Source organism: Polistes dominula, unplaced genomic scaffold, assembly GCF_049000335.1.
Source record: "Polistes dominula isolate Pdom_NZ unplaced genomic scaffold, Pdom_raw_medaka contig_23, whole genome shotgun sequence".
Lineage (NCBI taxonomy): Eukaryota > Metazoa > Arthropoda > Insecta > Hymenoptera > Vespidae > Polistes > Polistes dominula.
Window position 1 is genome coordinate 4,932,163 of NW_028300963.1, and position 25,197 is coordinate 4,957,359.

At 33.5% G+C, this 25,197-nt stretch overlaps 2 protein-coding genes across 6 annotated transcripts in view; one reads left to right on the plus strand and one right to left on the minus strand.

Moving 5' to 3' along the window:
* The window catches only part of LOC107065748 (uncharacterized), a 78,514-nt gene extending 54,114 nt beyond the window's left edge, over positions 1–24,400 (minus strand). Inside the window, exons 1-3 of one of the 5 annotated variants that reach the window (XM_089172874.1) lie at positions 12,127–12,269; positions 11,545–11,650; positions 4,475–5,005 (exon numbers count right to left, since the gene is read on the minus strand). In XM_089172874.1, coding sequence (XP_089029000.1) covers positions 4,475–4,705 — 231 coding nt within the window. In that variant the 5' untranslated portion in view covers positions 4,706–5,005; positions 11,545–11,650; positions 12,127–12,269. Of the gene's footprint in view, positions 1–4,474; positions 5,006–11,544; positions 12,289–24,226 lie in introns of those variants that run through there. The other 4 variants (XM_089172875.1, XM_089172877.1, XM_015319712.2 and 1 more) reach the window with 4 other exon arrangements.
* LOC149032542 (uncharacterized) lies at positions 9,107–23,888 on the plus strand. Its single transcript, XM_089172767.1, has 4 exons — positions 9,107–9,123; positions 9,400–9,634; positions 22,903–23,193; positions 23,865–23,888. Exons 1-4 carry the CDS (start codon positions 9,107–9,109, stop codon positions 23,886–23,888), a joined length of 567 nt encoding a protein of 188 aa, XP_089028893.1.
* Positions 24,401–25,197: the final 797 nt, after the last annotated feature.

Below are 25,197 nucleotides of genomic sequence, written 5' to 3' on the forward strand. Positions count from 1 at the left end.
TCCTTTTTATTTTTTTTTTTTTACTTTTACTTTTACTTCAACAACAACAAAAAGTATCAAAGTATAACGAGAAGAAGACGCTTCCGTTTCCGTTTCCGTTAGTCGACGGTTTACCAAATGCCTACAATGTATTCATTTCACGAAGATCAACCAAATTTAACTTTTAAGTACTTCCCAGTTATTTTTATTAATCGTTTCTTTTTTATTTTTTATTATTCTTCTTCTTCTTCATTTTTTATCGCATCTCAACTAATTAACCCTTTTGCATTCTTATGACATCCTACAAAGTTATATATATAGGAACTTAGTACATACTAAATTGAAAAAAAGTCACACATAATAAAAAAAACAATTCATTAAGTTAAAATTCAATTCAGTAGTTTCGAACTTCATTTGGAAACTAGCAATGTGACACTAAATTTTTCTATAGAAAGATTTGAATTGAAAATAAATGTCAAATAAAATATTTAATAGCATTGCAAATTGATCTGGTAATAAAATTGAAATATTATCATTCGGTGTGCAAAAGGGTTAATATTTTTTTTGTATATTCGACGAAAAACACTTTTTGAGTTGTGTTTTATTCAAAGAAAAATCCAATACGTAGTATATACTAATAACGATAAATGGCTAGGAATACAAATAACCGTAGTGGGCATAGAAACCGCAGGACGATCGGCCACAAGGGATAGTCTCCACTCCACTCTCCCTTTTGGTTGCGAAGTCGAGGTAAAAGAGAAGCCACTGGCGCTATGGGAGGGGGAGGGGGATGATGGTAGGGGAGGGAAAGGGGTTTGGCATCGCGCAAACTCAAGAGCTTTCAAAACTCACTGCGGATACTGCGAATCAGCTTGGGAAATCGTACTCATACATATTCAAAGGATTTTCTCCTGCAAGAAGTACCCCTCCCCCCCTCTCCCCTAACCCCCTTTCCTTTTCCCCTCCAACACCCTGGATTACAGGTTACGGACATGGTTCTCCTTCGTCCTTTCCACGCTTCCCTGTCTCTGCGTGGATTATCAATCGCCCTTAGAGATCTACAAACCTTTCCTCTCCCTCTGCTCCCCTTCTTTCGATCAACTAACACCCCATAAAGCGGACCTTTTTTCCCTCGCGTCAAAGCTACGAAAAATAAACGGGCTTTCGATACGATAATACTATTTCGAAATTTAAGCTTTTTCAATCGAATATTTGTAATGTCCTTTTTGTGGTATTGCACGGATTACAATACAGGTAACACTCTTGTAATACGATAGATAGGTTTCTTAGAAAATGCCGTGTTGTGTGAAACCGTATTATATGAAATCAAGAGTACGTTATTATTTTAAGATAATTTAATTTAATAAAAATATTAAGCAAAAGTTATATTATTTAGTACTGTACAAAAGTTTGTCGCAATTTTCTTATCGTGTTAGAATGAAATCGTGTTATTGGATGCCGTCTTGTAAAAGAGCTACCTGTACTACATACAAAAAAATATCATTTGCTCTATGCATTAGTATTAATGAAAATTGTATAAGAAATTTTTTAAGAAAATGCTGAAAAATATTACAAAATGTAAAATATTATTAATATTTGTAAAAGTAAAAGTGTTTTACAAAGATTTGTCGCAATTTTCTTATGGTGTTTAAAACGAAATCGTGTTATTGGATGCCGTGTTGTAAAAAAGCTACCTGTACTCGTTCCAAAAAGTAGTATATATCTCTATGCATTAGTATTAATGAAAATTGTATAAGAAATTTTTCAAAAAATGTTGAAAAATATTATTTAAATTTGCTTCTTAATAAAAAAAAAAAAAAAAATGAATTAAAGTATTTCGTTGTTTCAAATACTCTATTATGTTTTTTAAAATGATCATTTAAAAAGGGGGTTAGTCATTTACAAAAGATAAATCATGATATTACGGAAAATGAGGGATAAAATGATGAGATAAGATAGATGGATAAGTAAGCCTAAGCTTTAGCTTTTCTACGTCTATATGACAGACTCTTGGAATATAATAATCTTGATAAAACAGACACAGTCGTAATACGCAATCAGAATCAGAGACTGGTTATTTCGAAGATGGAATCGTGAAATCTGCTTTTCCTTTTCGCATAGTATTTTACTAGATTGTTCGAAATAGCTCTCTTATTCCAGAGCATTAATTCTACTCGTTCTATTCGTTTCGTTTCGTATAACAGCAACGATAACTTTAGACTTTCGAGATAGATTGGGGGTACTTCAAGGTTGGAAAGCACCTTAACACTGACTGCTTAACGATAAGATTAACTTATAAGCAAATATACACTCTCTCATTCTCTCTCTCTCTCTCTTTCTCTCTCTTTCTCTTTCTTGATCTTCCTATATCACAAACGAGGAAGAAAATGTCTTCACAGTATACACTATTTCGTATTTCACTTGTAAGAAAAGAAAATTCTTTTACGTTACTTTCACAGAAGATTTATATTTCCAGAGATATACTTTCGCAAACTGAAAAATACACTTTTCTCTCTTTCTCTCTCCCTTTTGCCATCTTGAAAACTATATTACACGATGTTTCTTTCACGTCGAAAGGAAAACTTTCACAAGTAATTCTTGCCGATAAATATTTAGGAAAGAGATAGAAATAAGTCAAAGAATAAGAAAAAAGTAATAGAAAAATCTACATTTCTATATTCAAATTTGAAATGATGATAAAAAGAAGAACGAAAAAAAAAAAAGAAAAGAAAAAAAAGAAACGGAACGAGCTTGCAAGCTTTTTCTCGACAACGTAAGCGCATTTTTACGAGGATCATAGCAATATTTTACGGGCGATCGGCGATCGAGGATTACCATCCCTCTCTCTCTCTCTCTAACGCTCTCTCTCTCTCTCTCTCTCTCTCTCTAACGCTCTCATAAAAATTCGTCCCGGATATTCTTTCTCTTTTCTTGCAAATGAAAAGCTACGTCGCAAAGCTTTGCAACGGTAGAGTACGGTTCCCTCTTTGGTAGCACGTTTTAGGGCGACCATTTTTGAGAAAGAACAAAAGGAATGATCCGAGTTTGGTAATAAATGGCCACGATGAATAATAACTCGGTTATTGAAAGAAAATTTCGTATGATATGAAAGAGTTTTGAAACTCAAAAGCATTAGCCCAGTTTCACGAGTATCACGGATAAGGTTGAGCCCTTTTTCTTCCACACTTTCCTTCTTCTTTTCGAGATATCAAATACTCTCCTTCTCTCTCTCTCTCTCTCTCTCTCTCTCTTTTCTTCTATCAACCTTCCCTGTTCACCCCAACACCCCTCACCCAGTCAACCCTACCTCACCTGGAAGCCACGTCCGCATAATGGCTATTCAGATATCGAATCGATTTATTTCCCTTGGGGCCTTCGGAAACTTGCTACCTTCTTCGCGGTGAACTTGGAATTGCTCTCTTGCTCTTTGCTCTCTCTCTTTTAGGAAACTCCTATGGAACGTTATCTCAGTTGGGTCATCTTTCATTGATAGCTCCTTCTTACCGAGAAGGAAAACGTAACGCGCGTGTTCCTTCATGGATCCTTACTCGCATTCGTTCCACTTTGATATCTTCTATTACCGAATTTAGGTTCAAGTATCGTCAGATGTTAGAACTTATATAGAAATTGTATGAATTAGATTTTCCGAGATTTTCCAAAGGATAAATCAATAATAATAATCTAATAAATATAAACGAAACGTTTCGGATAAAATTAATACTAAATAGATTTACGAACTGAGTCTATTTGATTCATTTCAAACTATTTAGCTACATAGTATATATAAAACTTAAATATTATTTTTTTTAAATAAATGTTAATTTTTAATAAACTCAATAAAATATACGTAAATATTTATTCCTCCCCTCTATCTATTTCTTCATACAAACAATGTTTTTAAGCTTTTAAAAATTAATGTACAAACCATCCGTAAATCTATTGTTAAGGATAATAATACATTATTATTGTATTATTATTGTATTATTATTGTATTATTATTATTATATAAACTTTTGTATAATATGTATTTATGTAGATACACGCGGGAATCGTATTAGGTCCAGCGAGAAAAGTTACTCGGAAAGAGGGAGAGAGAGAGAGAGAGAGGGAATATAGTTTAAGTGCTTTCCCAAGCGAAACTCGTCAAGGAGGAGGAGCTCATCAAATAATTAATTTCATTCTCGGAGTGTTAACGCGGCTTTAAACTCGTCTGAAATTTTCTTGAAGAAATATTTAACAATTAAATATTTTTCCATATTCTACGGTAGTAGAATATAAAATAATAATAAATTTTCTTAATAAACAAATCACGAATAAAGGATTCGTTGTGTTCTATTAAATGTAATTTAAAAAAAAAAAAAGTAAAGTTAAGTAATTAAGTTATAAAATTAATAGCAATTAATTAAAGTTGCCGATAAATATTTTTTTTTTTTTTTTTTTTTTGATAAAAATAAATGAATCGTAAATTAAAAGAGTAAAATTGAAAAATTCTAACCTTATTTGGATAGCCGTTGTATCTGAGTAGTTTCTTACAACACTTGCCGCGATTCTCGTAATAGAACATTTGGACCATTTCTGCACGGTCCGTCGCGGCGCTGACGGTGAAGGGTGCACCGTCGTTGGTGAATCCTCTCGACGAAGATGATGATGGCGGAGGTTGTTGTTGTTGTTGGGCCGGTGATTCCCGGCGCCCTAACGGCACGCACGGGCACCACCCTGAGACCATCACAACTGATCGGGCACTTTAGCCCGATTCCCGCAAATACACCTACCACCACCTGCCACCTACCACCTGGATCCACCACCCCCACACCACACGACTCTCACTTCCTTCGGTAGACTTGCGTGTCCCGCGTCTTCATTTTTTACCAAATTTTTCTTCCTTTTTACGATGCTGTTCTATTTTCTTCTCCCTCCGATCTCTCTTTTCTTTTTTTTTAAGAGATTGTAAATGTCTTCTTTTTATCTAGATTTTTAATATCTTTGTCATTATACTGACCGAGTATCGTGTTACTACCAGGCGAACCTAAAAAGAAAAAGAAAATGGAAAATGCATTAAGTTTGATTTCGATAGAATTGGTATTCTATCCTAGGGGGAAAAAAAATTCACAAGAAAGAGATAGAGAGAGAGAGAGAGAGAAAGAGAACCGATACTTTTCTACGAGCGATAATTAAGATTATCTTTTGATTATTTCTTTTTTCTTTCTTTCTTTATCTTGGTAAAGAAAATCCAATCGGCTTTAGCCACGGTCGGGGCGTCGGGTTAGCTATTTCTTTCTTTCCACGTGCATCCGCTGCCTTTCACTCTTTCTCTCTCTCTCTCTCTTTCTACAAAGAGTTGAATCGAGCAAAGAGGGGTGGTTTAATCGTTGAGCGGGTCAATTAAATCTAAATTCCTCCGAGCGCGCGTTCGTCGGATTCGAGCGGACAAAAGAGCCAAGGCTCGAGAACGAACGAGGCGAAGCTGATTCTCTCACAAAGCCTTTTTGCTGTTCTTTTTACGGGGAGCTAGCACTCCTTTTTTCTTTCTTTTTCTTTTTTCTTCTCTCTCTCTCTCTCTCTCTCTCTCTCTCTCACTCTTTTACGCGACAAGACGTACACACAGCTTTCTGAAGAGTTTTAATTAAAGCCCAGATCGACGCTCTCGCATTCGATTCCTTTTTCGAGAAAGCATGGCCGAGTGTAACGATAAGAAGATAACTCTCCTTCTTCTCTTTCTTTAGTATCTCTTTTAGAAAAGAAAAAATCAAGTAGAACTTAAGAAACAAGAATCTAGAGGTCTTTTAATTGAAGATAAAACTTTTACTTGTACCTTATTTACAGAAAAAAAAAAAAAGAAAAAAAAATAGGACATAAAAGATAGAATTTGAATTCATTTTCTTTGTAAGTTTCAATTCTTTTTCTTTTTTCTTTTTTCTTTTTTACAATCAAATTTGACCGAGTTCGTTAGAGAGAAGGAAAAAATAAAATAGAAACGAGAGATAGAGGGAAAGTCGGTCGATATGTCTTTTTATGCTAGAAATGAAATATGATTTTTGTGCAGCATGAAGGTCAACGGACAAGAACTTGGAAACGCCTCTTTCTCGTTTTCCGAAAGCAAAGCTGCAAAAGTTTCCAAAGTTCCTTCCTACTGTCTTTCTCCTCTCTCTCTCTCTTTCTCTCCATTCGAATTAAATTCTTGTCCGCCCTCGGAACACCATACTTTCCTAACTAATACCGTAGAAATAAAAGAAAGAAAGATAGAGAGAGAGAGTTTCGAATTATTTTCAAAAATGATTCTTAAGAGAGATAATAAAAAAGAATAAAAAAAAAAGTAAAATATGAAATACGTGTGGTAAAAAAAAAAATTCTTAATCGTCCTATTTGAAATTCGATTTTTCGTTATAATTTGTATGCGTAACGTATTAATACGATGCGCATATTGTAATACCTACACATTATAAAATCGATCCTTCATAATTTTTCATTCATTCATTTTCGATGAAAGGATTAACGCGTCTAGAAAGAAAAGTTTTGATCCCTGAGTCAAATATTACTCGGATAAAAGATTTTGTTCAATATTACAGAAAAATATTATCGATAAACGTTATATATCTTCGTTGAGGACTATCCCATCTCTCATCTTGTTCGTCAGTTTTCTTTCTTCCAACCCCATCCTCCTTCCGCTCTACCCCCCCCCCATCCCCCCACACCCTTCCCCCTATTTTTCTCTTTTACCTCTTCCGATCTCTCACGCGTCACTGCTTGCATCTTATATTAGCAAATTCTCGTTCCTTTGCATTTTTCATATCGATGCTACCTTCCTACTGCAGTTGTAGTAGTAGTAGTAATAGTAGTAGTAGTTTATCAAGTCTTCGTCGAAACGATTCTTCTGATATCTCAATTCCATCCTTCATAAACTTTTCAACTAAAGCCATTTGCAATGTCAATAAAAGAGAATCGTATTGCATTAATGATGAATATGAAATATTCAAATAAAAATATATAATGCATTTTGTATCTCGATATCTCGATTGAAAAAAAAAAAAAAAAAAAAACAAATAATATAATAGATTAGTAGTATTTTCAAACGTAAGAGAGAGAGAGAGAGAGAAAGAAAGATTTGTTTGAAAAGTTTTTTAGAAACAATTTGAAAGGATATAGAACACACGTCGGTTTATCTCGTACGAACGAACATTCTGTTCGACACCGAGCTACAACGGATTCTGGTGTCCCAAAACACAGAGAAGAGATGAGAGACACCAATTCGAATGTAGAAACGTAGAAACTCTAGTTGGAATCCTGCAATTCCGTTTTTAGGACGAGTTCGATCCGAGAACGAACCTCGAATACCTCGGTCGTATCGACACACACACGAAGCATTGAAATTTCTCTCGTTAAACACACATTTGCCTTTCGCAAATTGCAAAGTTGGTATCATGCAAATATAAGAGACTATTCCTTTTTTTTCTTCTTTTTTTTTTTTTCAAAGACAGATATTATACACCGTTGAGAGAATCTCTTACATCCACTTAGATATTCCTTTTGAAACAATTCTACGAATTTGGAAAAGGTTATTTTCCAAAAAGTAGAACGTTTTACTTTGTTTGATAGCAAACTAATTCGATTGTCCTGATCGAATAAGTTTTGAGAGGACTAGTAGTAGTAGTCTCCCGTTATTCGGCATCGAAATCACGAATTTTCTACTAGGTTCCCGCCTAAAGCAGCACATCACTCCCACCCCGTACGAATATCTAAACCCTTCGGAAACTTTCAATTCCACCTTTCCACTCTTTCCAGGTATTCCTGCCTTTCTCGCAGCTTTCCGCACGAACAAACCGACTGTGAGAGCTCGTTTCCCTGGAATTACTTCTCCTAGGTAGTCGAGCGGAATCATGAACCGCGACTCATCGATTTTTCGACGCTATCCTCGTGTGTGTGTGATGAGAGACCGAAAGAGAAGAAGACAGTTTAATTAAATCGCAAAACTTATGTTGAAAGAACGTCTCTACTACCTGACGAATACAAAAGTCATCTAAATTTTTTAAATCACTCTGTATGACAAATATAAGATAAAATTCGTTTAATATATTTCCACGATATATTATATTAACATAATATTATTATTATAAAAGTACATTATGTGATATCATATTAAAAAGGTTTTTTCGTTTGCTGATAAACGTAACGTTAATACGCTCGTTTAGTATATTACTCTTTCTACGTTATCTCGATTATTTTTCTTTTCACAGAGAGAAGTATACATATATGACATGTGCACGGATACAGAAGAGAACCTGTTTCATTTTACCGCAAAATCAAATAAAAAAGCTTCCTAGCTCGTTACGTTTTTACGATGAAATCTGAGATAAATAGCAAGGACGACGATAATCATGTGAAAAAGGAATATGAAATACGATATAATAGAGACAAATTTTGTATAAAGGATTCATTAATATTATTTCAACGTTAATATATTACACTTATTATTTCCTTACTAGCACTAAACTAACTAAATGAAACAAAACTATCAGTAAACATTTTCAGAATTATATACTTCCATTCTGAGAAAATAAAAAATACAAAAAAAAAAAAAGGGTAAAAGGAAAGGGATGCTTTCTAAGCATTGGATTTACGACTTCGTTAGAAAGTTAGAGTTCGTCGCGTTCCTTTAAAACATCTGGGAGTCGCGTTTCAAAGTTGCCGGCCGACCGTCACGTCGGATGTGCACTGACGCGACGTTTATTTGCGTCAACTTCGTTGCAGGGAGATTTATAAAGTTTTCAAACGAGCTCGTACACACGTGCCCCCATCGACTAAATCAACTAAATCGACTTCACTCTCGCGAATACGGTGTGTTTTATAATAACAATAACAACCAAAATCAAATATACGTTGAACTATCCTTATATTTATTAACACTTGATTTACGGATGTTTCGTTCACTAGTTTTCTAAAAAATTACAAATGTTGTTTTAACAAAAAAATATGGATTTAATAAAGAAGGGGAGAACAAAAATTTTACGTATATTTTATTAGGGTATTATATTAACATATTTAAAAAAAATAATAATATTTAAGTTCTCATATCTCATTGGAGAGATACCGTCAACGTGTTAACTTTTTTTACATATATAAAATTTACCAAATGTCTACGGACAAATTGTAAAAAATTCAGGAGCTAAATAAACAACAAGAAAAAAAGAAATTATAATTATATTATATAATATATCTAATATATGTAGGAACAAAATTTGATGTGAGTCAAATTGATACAATCCGTAAATCTAATGTAATTAATATTTGACAATTATAATTAATTCGTTAATTATAATAATAGTCTTAAAATAATTCAATGTAAAAAAAAATGATAAAAAATAAAAACGAAAAATTCAAATGAAAAAATAATTTCAATTCGGTTTGACGCGCATTGTTTCAAAGGTTCGTGTTAACAACGTTCACCCCATTTTTGTATTTCCCTGTATTTTCCCTGTCTTTCTCTCAAACCCATCCAGCCGTAGTCGTAAAATCGTCGGTGAGCCAACAACTCGTACCCGCGTTATACAAACCTGGGATAGACGATACGAGTCCACGAGGTTATTCAGTTTTCTACGTAGTAACGAGAATTGTACGAGAGTGTGGTGATGGTGCAACCTTCGTAATTCGGTCCAATGATGTGCGTAAACGTTTGCCATATACGACATTTGTTGAGTGAATATCGTAACAGTTCAATTCTTTTTCTTTTTTTTTGCTAGTTATTTTTTCTTTTTCAATCCAAAAGAGAAAATAAACGAAGCTTGACGAGGTAAAATCGTAACAAAAAAAAAAATTACTACTACAAATGATTTTAAGATTTATATGTTTTTTTTTTTACAAAAAATAAAACTTTTTTCTACGTATGCATATATACATACATATATATATATATATATATATATATATATATATATATATATATATCTTTTTTTTTTACAACAGTTAATTTAAAAGTTGTCGAAATATCGACGAGCTTTCACAATCAACCTACGACAAAAAAAGGATCAGGGTAGAACGGTTGGAAAAAAATTTGTTAGGGAGGGGAAAGAGAGGGGAAACAAACGTATCGTATGCACCTGCATCGTGCGTGCGACAGGTTTGATTTACGTGAATACATAGTCGTAGTCGTAGTCGTAGTTGTCGTTGTCGTTCTTCGTCTACAACTATGTGTTGTTCAGTTTAAAGAAAGATTTGTCAAGTGACAGAAGTAAAAGAATACGAAAGTAAAGAAAAGTAAAGTAAAGTAAAGTAAAGAAAATAAAAATAAAAATAAAAGCAAAAGTAGGAATATCTCGGTTGTGGTATAGTAATCCCTCTTCGTTCCGTGGAAAAATCTCATTATGAGGAAAACTTTGTATACGTGTGAGTTCGTGCGTGTGCGTATATGCGTGTGTGCGTGTATGTGTCTGTTTGTGCGCGCGCGAGAAAATGGCTCTCCGTTGCGGGAGAGATCGATCCGCCCACGCAGTGAAGCGTGTCTCGAGTGGTGGGGGTGTTAGAGGGTGGAAAAAAATATGAAAGACATTCCAAAAATTTCAATAACGATCAACGTTGAGAGAGAGAGAAAAAGAGAGAGAGAGAGAGAGAAAAGGGGGAAATAAAGAAGAAGCGAGAAAATGTCTCGAGACAGAATAATTTATATTTTTTGTTCTCCTCTTGAAAAAGGGGGAAAACAACGGAATAACTTTACCCTGTTATTCCAATCATAATATTGTAATTTTCCTCTTAATGACCAATATAACACTCTCTCTACTTCCCCTTTTATACTTTTTCATTCTTCATTTTAACCCCTAAATCTTATTTTATCATTTCGTTGATTTATTATTTATATCTATATCTATATATATAGATATTAGTGACAAATGAAAGGATTAAACTGAACGATTAAATCGGAATGGTTTATTTAAAGGGCATTTCCTTTCGTGGTCGTTCGTCTTGCTGTTTGTCTGTCCATGCATTCATCCATCCATCCATCCATCCATTCGTCTGTCTGTCTGTCTGTCTGTCTGTCTGTCTGTCTGTCTGTCTGTCTGTCTGTCTGTCTGTCTGTCTGTCTGTCTGTCCGTCTGTCTGTCCGTCCGTCCGTCCATCTATTTCTCTTGCAGAACAATCCACGAGTGTAACGTTCGTTAACGCTCGTGCTTTGTATTAGCGTGAGACACAATCGGGTTGCCATGGAAATTCTCACTGCGCAAAGTTCTATCGAAAGCGAGAGCTTGCTCTGGCTGTTGCTGTTCTTGTGCGTATACGAAGACCAGACGAAGATAGAGAAAATTATAAACGTAGATGGAATATAGAGAGAAAGAGAGAGAGAGAGAGAGAGAGAGAGAGAGAGAGAAATGTAAAGACAGAGAGGTATCAATCTCCGCCAATTAAATCCCCTACCGTAGAACATCTGCTTCGAGTGTGATTAAACTCAGGAATAAAAAGAAAGAAAATTAAAAGAAAAACACGCGTACAGGGTTATTTAGAAATTCAATTCCTCTCGAAGCAAAACAACGACAAGAGAAAAACATTATAAAAAAAAAAAAAAGCATAAACAACACGAACCTTTGATCCAAAAGAAGAACTATGTGTCTCGAACGAAAAAGAGCAGAGAGACGATGGGTTCCACAATTGATGTTGTTGTGTTGTCTCCACGAGGTTTTTATATCTTCTTCACGATTTTGTCAAAAACACACACGAGATAGGAAAAAAAAATCCCGACGATCATTCTCGCGTATTTTGCACCAGAAAAATTACGCGAACAGTATGAAGAACAAGAAGAAGAAAAAAAAACAAAAAAAGAAAACGATAGAAACTAAGAGAAAAATAAACAAGGGAAAGTTAAAAAAACATAGAATATATTTTACAAAGGGGATGAATTTGGGGGAGAAAAAAATAAAATGAATTGGAAAGGTGAAAAAAAAAGAAATTGTCTCGAAATTTTCTCCCTCTGTCTCTCTCTCTCTCTCTCTCTTTCTCTCTCTGTACCCTCGTGTGTATATGCGTGTGTGTGCGTATACCAAAATTTATATTGTATGCGTGCGTGTGTTATATGAGATGGAAAAATGGAAAGTAAAAGAAAGAGAAAAAGAGAAAGAGAAATAGATAGAAAGATAGAAAAGAATAATAGAGTATAGGGAGAAATACCGTAGTTGGTACCGTAGTTGGCACCGTTGTTGTTGGCACCGTTGTTGGCACCGTCTTTGGCACCGTACGAACGCGAACTAAAAGGCCGCACACACTCGTCGTCGCTCGACGTCGCGGCGACGGCGGCGAGCGGCGCTTCCTTCGTTTTCGACGGCGCAACCCTGACTGAACTACAACCACGACTACGGTGCTTCCAACAACTCACCCCACCCGTCCCTACTTACCCCCGCCACTAACCACCCATGCGCGCCACCCACCCACGCGCAAATATTACACGCAAAATACAATTCTTCTTCTTCTTTAGATTATGTGTTTCACGTTTGAATCTTCTTTAATCGATGGACAAATCAAAATCCGTCGTACTAAATTGACATTACGACACTAAACCTATTATACGACGAGTTATACCCCATATAATTCCTATAGCTTTTTTATGTTCTCTCCTATGCGTACCTTTGTGATTCGTTTTTTTACGCACGAGTCCCCTCTATCTCTTTTCGCGATCTCACAATTTAATCATTAATCGATGAACGAATAGATAACCAAAGAAAGAAACAATATTTTCACCTGTAAGTTCGGATGTTCATGAGATGCACAAAATTTGAATGCTAAACAATAGAGACCAAGTAACTACCACCCGTATTCATATTGGGCCAACACGAAACTAACACACAAATATGTATTTATTCACTGAGCAAATGCTAACCAAATGTGAAACTTGCAATACTGCAAATAGCATCGAACATATTCTAGTTTACTGCAACAAATATACTTAGCAATAGAAATCAAAACCGAGTTAAAGAAGACCTACGATGAAATTTGAATGAAATGATAGTTGAATGTAATCATTTACGAAATATATTATTATCCTTTTTTTAAGGTAATAAATCTATCAAATTATTTATAAAACGAATAACCATGTATTGTTTAAATCATATTGTCAAAACCCTGTATGATAAAAGTGGTCACTTATGATTCCATTATTAATGCGACTACTTAAAAATCAACTTTTATCATAAAGTAAAAGTAAAAGTAAAAGAAAGAAATATTTTGATCTGAAACAAATGAGATTGTTTATTTTCTTTGATCGTTTACTTAGTACCACTTGTTAACAATAAATTGAATCGAAATACTATGCTATCTGTAATTCCCTACGCAACTTTCGATAGTTAATAATCCCTGGTTTTAATCGTGACAGTCGATGAAACTCTCGGCAATCTTGCAACGATCGAACTGCAAGGAATTTCGTGCTGACGGAAGCGATAACGATCTTTAATTACACTCCGAGTTCTAACTATAGACGACGTGGACGATTAATTTAAACGCGCTCAAGATTTATTTCAACGCGTCACCGCGAGTGAATTATGGTCTAATCTTTTTTCTTCTTTAGCTTGTTATCAACGAGAGTCTTGGAGATACAAAAATAATCAATCTTTCCCTTCTTTCTCCATCTCCCACCCTTTATTTCTCTATCTAATATTCCTAATAATTATTCGCAAATATTAATAAAAATTGCAACTATAACAAACACTTTTATCATTCGATACTCGTAATTGTTTTACGATCAAAAAGGATTTATATTTAATATTGAAAATAATACTCGATGAATCTTGTTCACCTCTTAGGTATGGCTGAATATTGCATGGGGTTGTTTCTCTGTACAGCAGGGTTCAACTAGAATTACGTGTAAACGATAAAACTACGATATGTGACGAACAATAGAGCTATTCTCTATGCGAGTACACTTTAATAAAGTTTTTCATGATTAAATTATAATTTTTTACAAAGAAATGATACACACATATACTTTAACCCTTTGAATAGACATTTATTTGAAAATTACTTTGAAATATTATATAATAATTTAAATATAATATTAAATATTATAATATATTAATTGATAATATTATAAAAATTACGTATTACTTGGAAATAAATTAGAATGAAATTAGTTTATTTCAAAATAACTCTAGATACGTCAAATGTAACCAAAGGGTTAACTCTTAAGCAATTTACTTTAATAATATATTAATTATTTAATATAAATATTTAATTTATAAGTAAATAATTATATATTAATAATAAATAAATAAATAAATAAATATATATATATATATATATATATATATATATATAAATTAATAATTAAATTAGGTATAATATATTTTAAAAGATGTTATCCGTGAAAGCCACCATAGCGTCGCCTCCTACTGGAAAATGACATTCGTGAAAACCACTATAATGACGTGTAGTGACTAAAAGGTTTAATTCATATTTTATACGCATTGTAGAATATTATTATATATTACTACAATATTATATATATATATATATATCTTGTTCCAGTCAACCGCTTGTATCAAGGATTGTCAGACAAGGTACACTATACAGATCTGTCCTTTATTTCATTGGCTTATCCCGTTGCCTCGAGCTCTCCTTCGTCAGAGGGATGCACCGCGATTGTTCCCTGCACCCGAGAATGGTTACTGTACTCGACTGATATGCACCAAAGCTACACCGACTATTCTAATCAGATTCAAGATCAAAAGCATCAGTCTCTTAAGGATAATGCAAAAGCTACTCTAATTAGATCATAGTCTACAAATATTCCACACACACACATATACATATTTTCATCCCCTACTTTCAATCCTATTACCATTTTCTTTTTTATTTATTGTTCATATATACTGCACTCGCGAATTTCAGCACATATTATTTAGGATTCTTGAAAGAACAAAAGAAAAATATAGAAAAATAACCGATTCTGCTTTTCATCTGTTGTTCTCTCTCTCTCTCTCTGTCTCTTTCATTCTCTCTTAGCATTTTTTTGATAATATTCGGTAATCTCTTTGAAGAAAAAGGAAAAAAAAAGAGGAGACGTAGGACGTCAAAAAGAGGAAAATTCGTTTTTATTCTCAGTCTTTCTTCCTGAAAAGCCTCGGTCTATCGCAAAAACGCGTTGCACGTATTATCCGAAAACTTTTTCATCGTAACTGAACGCTACCTACTACTACTACTACTACTACTACTACTATTACTACTGGTCTGTGAATCTTATAAAAGTGCACGAGGAAAGTATCCGCTACGCTTTTCCTTTCTTTTCTTCTTCGTTTAACGCACAAATACGTATAACCCTCCCTTTTGTTCTGCGATTATATCGCATTATTATACTTCGGTGAAAATCGCAAATAACGCGCGCGCGCGCGTGTGTGTGTGTGTGTGTGTGTGTGTGTGTTGTGTGTGTTGTGTGTGTGTGTGTGTTGTGTGTGTGTGTATGTTGTGTGTGTATGTGTGTGTGTATGTTGTATGTGTATGCATGTATATCTGAACGTCGAATCTTTTAATATTTTATATTAAATAAAAATTGTTTTTCCCCTATGAAAAGAATGATATAATTCTAAAGAAATAAATAATATTTGAAGTTACCATTTTCGTTCTTTCACTCTCACTTCTCTCTCTCTCTCTCTCTCTCTCTCTCTCTCTCTCTCTTTCTCTCTACATATGCATATAAGTTACAAGCCCCACGAAAATAGATATTGTCGCTACAGATACACGAGTGTTACTGACCTCAACAACTCCTACGATTTTCATAACCACTAAATGTTTGTTTTTTGTCATTGAAACGTTTACGTTCATATATACGTACGTTATATATATATATATAGATATAACGTAAACGTTTTGTAAATATATTATAAACGTTAACGTAATATATATATATGTGGGGTGTGAGAATGTGAGTAAGAACACTTAAGCATGAGTGGGCCAGAGAGTACTTATCGGATATAGTTAGGCAAAGGATAAACTATGTATTATAAACAGCCGAATAACGATAGAAAGAGCGTCGCCCAAGGAAGTAAATTAAAGAAAAGAAACCAAGAGACAGTCATCGTTTAGTAGCCGAGCAAAGAAGGCGTTTTATCATCACTTTGTATTTTTACTTCTTTATATTAAATATATTGCATATCCGTGAAGAGAGGTTTTTTCTTTCTACATCAACCTATTAATAACACCGCGGAATTCCTTCCTTTTTTTACTTGTTAGATATCCTTTAGGAAGACTAACAGGAGAAGGGGAATCCCCATATATATATATATATATATATATATTTAATCTCTGTTTTGTAGTATAAATTATTCAAGCGTATATTAGTTAAAAATAAACTCTCGTAATATAGTTGAAAATAGAGATATGTGCGAAAAATAATATATAAAAATTTCTGAATGTGAAATATCGAAATAAAATATCCAGAGAAAGAGAAAGAGAAAGAAAGAGTTCTCGACAGTGAAGGATTAAAAATATGCGACTGACTAATCTGAAAGTTTATAGGATTATATAAAAAAACAAAAAAGAAAGAAAATTAGTTAGGCAGGGGAAAAAAATTATGACATAGTAAAAATTTCTAATAAATATTTGGATTATTGAAAATGAAGAAATTGAAAAGATTGTTTCATTCCTTACAAAGCAAATATTATAACCATATATATATATATGTATATTATTCTATCGACTTTCGATCTCTTTCAATCTTCAAACCTATCCCCTTAAAATACCTTTAAACAGGTCCCTACTTGATCTCATATTTTATAAACTCTGCATCCCTCGATTTTATCGACGTGCCCAACCAATTCACCCTTACGAAAGCTGCTAATGCTTTATTAGGGTGGTAGGATAGGTTAGCAAAATTCTTTGATAACTCTGTTCGTATGATGAAACGGTTCAAGTTATATACATATATATATCATTATCGATTTTTCCCAACAAGTTTCTAACGTTTTATCCCTTTGGAGAGGAAAAAAAAATTTCAAAGACAAAAAGAAAACACGCAGAAAATAAAAAGAAGAGGGAAGAAAAAAACAAGAGGAAAAGAGTGTGTGAGAGAGAGAGAGAGAGAGAGAGAGAGAGAGAGAGAAGAAAAGAAAAAAGAAAAAAACAAAAGAAAAAAGAAGGTAGAAATTCTCACGTTAGATGTGCGATAAACACGAAAAGGTCTTGCTCGTATTCCTTTTTTTTTTGTTTCGTTCTAACGAAAAAATGAATATTTCAAAGTAAGAAAAGTGTAGTAGCGTGGCGGAGAAACGAAGTAGTAGTAGTATCTCGTATCTTTTTTTTTTCTCTTTTCCACAAAAACCCATCCCTGATAGTCGAAAGGAAAATGGTCGAGGAAATATCGAAGAGAAAGAAAAAGAGTGGTTAGGGCTGAAGAGGCGTTACGAATGAAAAAGGAAAGAAAAGAAAAGGAAAAGGAAAAGAAGGAACGATCGAACTATTTGTTTTAAGAATTTATGTCATCTTCTCGAGACGATCGACGTATCCACTCCTCCATCGAACTCTGTTTTTCTTCAGAAAAAATAAGAGAGAGAGAGAGAGAGAGAGAGATATTTTTTCAAAGGGAACACATATTTTTTATTGTTCTCGTCATTGTCGACAACGACTACTACTACGACTACGACGACGACGACGAGAAAGAAAATGGAAGGTAACTGCGGAAATACATACTATACGAACATCGTATGATTCTTCTACGTCGGCAACCAAAATGAAAATAAAAAAAAAAGGGAAAAAGGGAGGAATAGAAACTAACAATAAAAAGAAAAAAGAAAGAAGGATACGCGTGCATCGAAAGTCGATACTCGATATCGTTCCGCCATTCTTTCGTTCTTTTTTTTCACCAACGAAAAGGGTGCGAGTTAAAAGAATGCACATGTGATTTTGGCACGTGTCTCTACTCGTTGCAACACAGCACGCGTATAGAAAAAAAAAAAAGAATAATAAAACATGACGAGAAGAAAATGGTAGATTTGAATAGATTTTGAGAAAGCGAATAAAAATTTGTTCTAATTATTTTAAATAAATTTAATAAATTTTGATAAACTTTTCTAAACCTTTTAGGTTAAATTATTCGAATATATTTATATTGACTAAAGGGGTGGATGATATTTGACAACATTTTTAGAGATTTTATCAATTGTCCAAATATCATAAATCTTTTTTTTATCAATGTTCCATCAAGAAATCTTAAGAATTATATTCTGTTACATATAGAAGGTCATAGTACCTTATATAGGTATTTTAACTGTATTAATAGAATGTTCCAAACTAAAAATTATTTTAGCACAAAAATTTCTTATTGTTATTTGTTAAATTTTAAATTGGCATTTAAATATTGTTAAGTTTCTTTATCTTATTTCAAATATAATCTACATTTTCTGTAAATATCTTTATTATTAGGTCTACCGGAAAATTCTGTCCATTTTAAAAATAAAATAAAATAATAAATTGTTCATAATTTGAATAATTAATTAATTGAATTACTTTTGAATTCTTGTCAACATGGTGGCAATTTGTATACTCCATTTTAAGAAATGGGGCCTTACCCCTAGTGACGAAAAATTGAACTAATGTTTATTTGAATGGACAACATTTTTTGGGATGACCTAATATTTTTAATTCTTTTTCTCATTTACCTTATCACTTTTGCCAAATTTTTTATAATTATTAATTTATCCCGTAAATAAGTAAAGAAATAAAATAAATGATCGTTTATTTAACGTCACAAACTTTTTCTTTTCAATTATTATCGAATTAAAAATAATTTTCGAAGTATAGATTTAAGTTAGTCAGTTCAGTTTCTTAATTCTTCTTTTTAGCAACTCTCAGTTACTTGGACGAGCAATAATAAACGAGCATTTCATTCGAAGTTAGTCGTATCTTCTCTCTTCTTTCTATCTTTAGAACCGTGTCGGTGACATCGAGCTCGAATTTAGGTAGCACATGTTTAGAACGATCTCTTTTCTCCGATTTCTTGAAGGTGAACGAACTCATCTCTTTCTTCGCAAAACTACGATCTAATTATATTCTTAATGTCAATGCAAAGTCTATTTATGTTAAGATTTAAAAAAAAAGCCGGTACCTTCGACCTAGATTATTATCTAAAAGTTTAACGAAGATTCGTTAATAGATCCGTTCCTGATGGAATTTATTCTTTTTTTTTTTTTGCTTCGCCAAAAGTACAAAAAATATTTTATCTAAAAGTTTAACGCGAAGATTCGTTAATTGATCCGTTTTCTTGGTTGAGAATCTATTTTTTTTTTGTCTTCGACAAAAGTAGAAAAAAGAAAGAATGAAAAAAAAAAAAGAAAAAAAAAGGAAAAATAGTTTAAGATGAAAGCAGCAACCAAAAGGTTCTCTCGAAGCTCTTGAGGACGAGCTCGCATACGAATGACGGCATTTCAAGGCTCGTTCGCGACTACCGACAACTGCTTTTATCTCCTCGAAGAAAGTTGCCCTGCTCGAGGCTCGTGGTCCTCGAAAGCAAACTCCTGCATCTCCTTCTTCTTCCTCGCTCGTTTCCTAACACTTTTTACGAACTATCCTACGAGACTTTGTTCTAACTCCACGAGAATGATAGTGAAAGAGAGAATGAGACGAATCGTATAAATACCAACGAGAATTTTCTACTGCCATTTTACAAAATTACACTTCGAGGTGTCCTTTGAATAAAGAATCTCTTTTATTATTACCTTCCACATAACATTTCGCTACTTTTTATATTATTAGTATGTCTTTATATAGAAAAATTCTGTATCACATTGCTGGTTTCCAATGAACTTCTAAATTACTGAACAAATTTTAAATGAAATTTGTTCTATTTTATGTATTTAATATTTTTCAATTAAAAATATAGAATAGTTTTTATAGCGATTATTTTTTATTTTTTATTGCTAATTTAAAGATTTATTATTTAGAGATGATCTAGGTCTCTAGGTTGTTTAAATATTCAACAGATAGCGTCGTATTTCAATTCAATTATTTCAATTTACATACGACATAACCTTACTTTTTTTATTTCTTCGTGTATTCTATTCATATTGTGGTATTATTTTGTATATTGTTATAATTTAACAAATAGCTTAGAATTATATAAAATCAACATTTTATAAAAAAAAAAACACAGCAATGCGTGATCGAAGAACCCTGGTATGTAAATAAAATCAAATATTTATTGTTATCAATTATGTAAAATAAATAAAAATACAAATTTTGGTTTGCAATTTTGGAATGCAAAAAAAAAGCAAGCATGTTTAATTGATGAGACAAACACTCGAATCACGCACGTGGGAAACAAGAGTCTTTGACACTCGCGAGCCGGAAGGTCTCGTTTAAAGGGGCACGTTAAGTAACACGTTCCACACTCCGGATGCAACACGGCGTGTTACACCGAGGTATATAATGCACCACTTGTATCATGAGTAGGCATACAAAGTACTCGTGCGGTCTTTTTTTTTCCCGCACATCAGTATTTTTTTCGTATTTTCTATGCCAACGATTTAGGAAGGAAAAGAACAACCAACAACAGCAAAACAAAACAGCAATTGGATAAATGAAAACATACCAATTTGTAATAACTTTATTTTTAATTATTCTATTAGAGTTACATCTAATCGAATACGTTCTATGACATTTTCATTTTAATTCTCGTCCATGTGATTTTAATCGTAGATTAAAAACCGATATATATATATATATATGTATTGTGTATACAATCTATTTGAGAACGATTATTTAATAGAATTAGATTTATCGTAGGGAATAGTATGGGACGATTTGATAACGGTTTTACGATACATTCAATTCTATATACGTCTGTTCCCTCGGTAATGCACGGAACTTCGATCGCGAATGGAATTTATACTCGAATGAGATTCGAATCCGAGTTAGAGTTTCGGTCCCCATGTCAGGATGTTCGCTCTCGGGTATCCGATATTTGAGAAGACGTTGCTTACACGGCTGCACGGACACGGAAAGAACCTTTTCTCTCTCTCTCTCTCTCTCTGCTATCCGGTTGAAACCACCGGCATATGCGACCTGTAATTGTCCCCGAGACTCTTTGCAAAACTCCTACCACCGAAAGAGAGAGAGAAAGAGATAGAGATAGAGAGAGAAAGGAATACCAGATATGGTCGTTATTAATATCCAATATCTACCTATATTAATCCACGAGTTTTATTCGTGGAAGCAATCAATCGAACAAATATAACAAAGAAAAAAAAAATAAATAGAAACAAAATTCATCTTCCTCTTTTTTTTTCTTCTCCAGGGAAAGAAGAATTCTCAGTCGGTACTGATTACTATAGACAAGAATTCTATCCACAAAACTAGCATTGCTTCCGGGCAATCTTTATCAGAAATATCATCCTCATCCTTGTTAACGATGCCATATCTATATACCATTTCATCGAAAAATTCGACAAAAGATTGAAATGGGAGTGGGAAAGAGAAAAAAAGCAAAAATAGAACCTCTATCTTCCTCTCTCTCTCTCTCTCTCTCTCTCTCTCTCTCTTTTCAAGAATCAATAGAAGATTTCCTTTTTGAAGAAATTTAAAGAAGCAAGCATTGAAACTCGACGATGCTTGACAGATTAATCAGCTTAATTAGTCTCTCGAATTAGAGAGGCTAACTTATTGATCATCGAGCAATCAACGATGTCGTCTTAACGACTTCCCACTCGAACTCAAACGATTCTCACTCGTTGTAATCCCTCACACCCAGCCCCCCCTCCTCCGTAGAAAGTAAAGTTCTTTCTCCTCTTTTCTTTTCTTTTCTGGATCGATCGAAATTCGATTCCTCTTTTGTTTTCCTCTCCGTGTTGTGCACACCCAATGTGAACACCGAACTCTTCTCCTTTTTCTTCGTATTTTCTTCTACTTCTTCTTCTTACTTTCCTTCTCGATATTCGAAGCATTTTAAAGTTAGGGTACAAACGACTTCAGCAAGTACATACGAAACTCGAACGATCTTGCTACAGCTACAGCTTCAGGCCAGGCAGACAGGCAGGCAGGCAGGCGTCTTTAAGAAGAACTTTGTCGAAAAACGTTCGATATAAAAAGTACATATCACATAGAACTTGTAAGGTAGGGACGTTCCTAGCACCCTTTTGTACGTAAGACTTCTACAAAGGACAATAATATCCCCGTTTCGCATCTTTTCGAGAGATCGCGCGAGTTTCGAATTGTTCTTAGGAAAGAAACTTTATTTTTATGCGAAAAGAATGAGATCGTTTTACAAAAAATATGTCTACAGATAATCAAATCTAAATTATCTACAAGTTAAGAATTCATTTTAACATTAGATTTACGAACTTTGCCAATTTGACTCATTTTTTTAACTATATATATATATATATATATATATATATATATATATATATATATATATTTCATATTATTTATTCAGATTCGGAACATTGATGAATGAGTTGCTGAAGAAGTCTTAATAAAAGGACGAAACGTTCAACAGGATCTAAACAAATATGTTCTGATTTTTTTTATCTGTCAAACTTTACTATAATACAAAGTTTTTAAATAATTTATTTTGTGGATGCGAAAAAGAACTAATTAATTCATATTATATATTCATTTTCTATATTATAGCAAAAATATTTGAAAAATGAGTATATATATATATATATTATTTTTATAAAATATATGTATATTGATTTTTAATGCTCTAATGAAATATACGTAATTTCTACTCCTCTACCCACTTCTTCATTCAAACAATGTTCGTAAATTGTTTTAAAATTAATAAAAAAAAAATTCGTAAATCTAGTATTAAAATCTTTAATATAAAAATTACATGTAAAATAAAATTAATTGATCTAATTAATAGAATATAATAGTCTATTAAATAGATATATTCGATTGAACGGGAAAGTTTAGTGCGTGCCAAAGTACCAAACAAAACTTGATCGTTTGTATTACGCGTTGTAGGACGACAACGACAACGACGATGATGATGACGACGAGGACAACGAGGACAACGAGGACGAGGACGAGGACCGACTAGGACGACGAGGACGAAGACGAAGCAATTGTCCTACCCAAGTACCGTTGGAAGTTAGACAAAGCCCAAGGCTCGCACAATGCGTGACAATGCGACGACGAACTTGCCCTGGGATTGGCCCCGGGCCTTTGGGTGACCGAGGGTGGCTCAGCTCTGGATCGAGGGTATGCAAGGATACCGCTAAGACTTTAATAGACAGAGACAAATATAACCAGAGAGTGAGAAAGAGAGAGAGAGAGACAAAGAGAGATATATATAGAAGCAGACTGAAAGAGAAGAGGTGGTTTAGGTTGAATTAACTAAGCGGTAAGCTGTCTCTTGCTTCGCGTACGATCGTTTCTGTCCGTCTGCAGTTTCCTCTATAACTCTATCCACTCTCTCTCTCTCTCTCTCTCTCTCTTCCTCTCTCTTTAGAGAAAGAGAGAAAGAGAAAGAGAGAGTTCTGTTAGTACATATCCACAGACGTACGTACACTGCGGTGGCGTACAGTATTCAACATATACGGTCAGAGCAATCTCTTAACCCTGAATTGTCGAGATGAAACTTAACTGGTATTATGTAAGGATAACGTTTACTCTAATCTTATAATCTATATATCTTTTTTATATATAAAAATTCAGTGTCACATTGCGTATTTCCAATGAACTTAAAAACTCCTAAACCGATCTTAATGAAATTCGCTTAATTTTGTGTGATTTTTTTTTTTTTTTTTTAACTTAGTACATAGGATAGTTTTTATCGCAATTAATAATAACTTTACTTTTTATAATTTTTCGTGTTTTATTATTTTATATATTCTATTGTAATTGTGGTATTATTTTATGTGTTGTTATAATTTACTAAGTAGTTTAGAATTATATTGAATCAACATTTTATTACAAAATCACAGCAACGCATGCCTAGAGCATCCTAGTGTGTACATATTTTATATATTCTCGTATTTTATTAATCATTGTTATTTCTCACGATCACAATCTTGTTCAAAAATATCTTTGCCGAGAAATGAAGCAATAATCTGTTGTTAATTTTTTTTTTTTCCTAAATAAATTCTACTTTCATCTTACAATTCCCATTGGCAAACTGGATGATGTGTAAAATAACAAAACGAAAAAAAAAAAAAAGAAATAAATTACAAAAGAAAAATGCAATCGATCTTAACTACTTCCCGAAAAAAATAACTCACGATTTACTGTAGACAAGTAGTATTCCGCCTAGAAATCCAAGAAAACGTAACAAGATAAAGCCACTTACCTAGCACGATTTTCTTCTATGTTGTTGGTGAAAAGAAATTTATGATCGTCCATGGTAGAAATTGTACGCGATTCTATCTTTATCTTTCTCTCTCTCTCTCTCTTTCTCTCTCTCTCTCTCTAAGAAAAGATCCTACAAGCACGTACGATGAAATAGACACGGGCTCACGTCAGCAAGCTCTCTTCCGTAAGTCCTCCAACCGATTCAGGGTTCTCGCTCAGAAAAGAGGAGTGCAAATTGCTATCATCTCGATCGTCGTCCGGCCGTGTTGCCACAGGAAGGAGGGTGTCAGGGATATATACCCTTCTTCATTATTTCAAATACTCTTGCGTCAATAAAGAACACACACATATATATATGAAACGTACACGTATACGAAAAATAAATTTGATACTTTTCTAATATCGTTTTTACATATTTTTCGTCGTTCGAATTATAAAAACAGTTATATGAAATATACTGCACCGATATCAAATCACCTTTCCAATGAATACAATTAATAATAAATTATTTCAATAATTAATTACCTTATATACACATATATACGTGTGTATATATATGTGTGTTATATTATATTATTATTGTATAAAATGTATATATAAAATTCGTTTATAAACTTTATCAAGATAAGTTTGAAATATTTTTGCAACTGACTGTATACACGAACAACTCTCTCTTTCTCTCTCTCTCTCTCTCTCTCTCTCTCTTTCTCTTTCTCTTTCTCTCTCTCTCTCTCTGTTCGGTAGCACGATGTCCGACCGTTTAGTTTCGCCTCATAATGGAACGATCTACTCGCGAAGACAAATAGCTTGATTGTTGTATGGCTAAATTAGTAATGGAACGTTACAGTTCCGATGCAGTGTTTACATTTAATTTCGATGGAATAATTAGCAGAGACCGCAGTGGTTGCATCCGAGATAACGAAAGTTTTACTTTTGCTAACAATTATTTCCCCTAAAGTTTCTCTACGT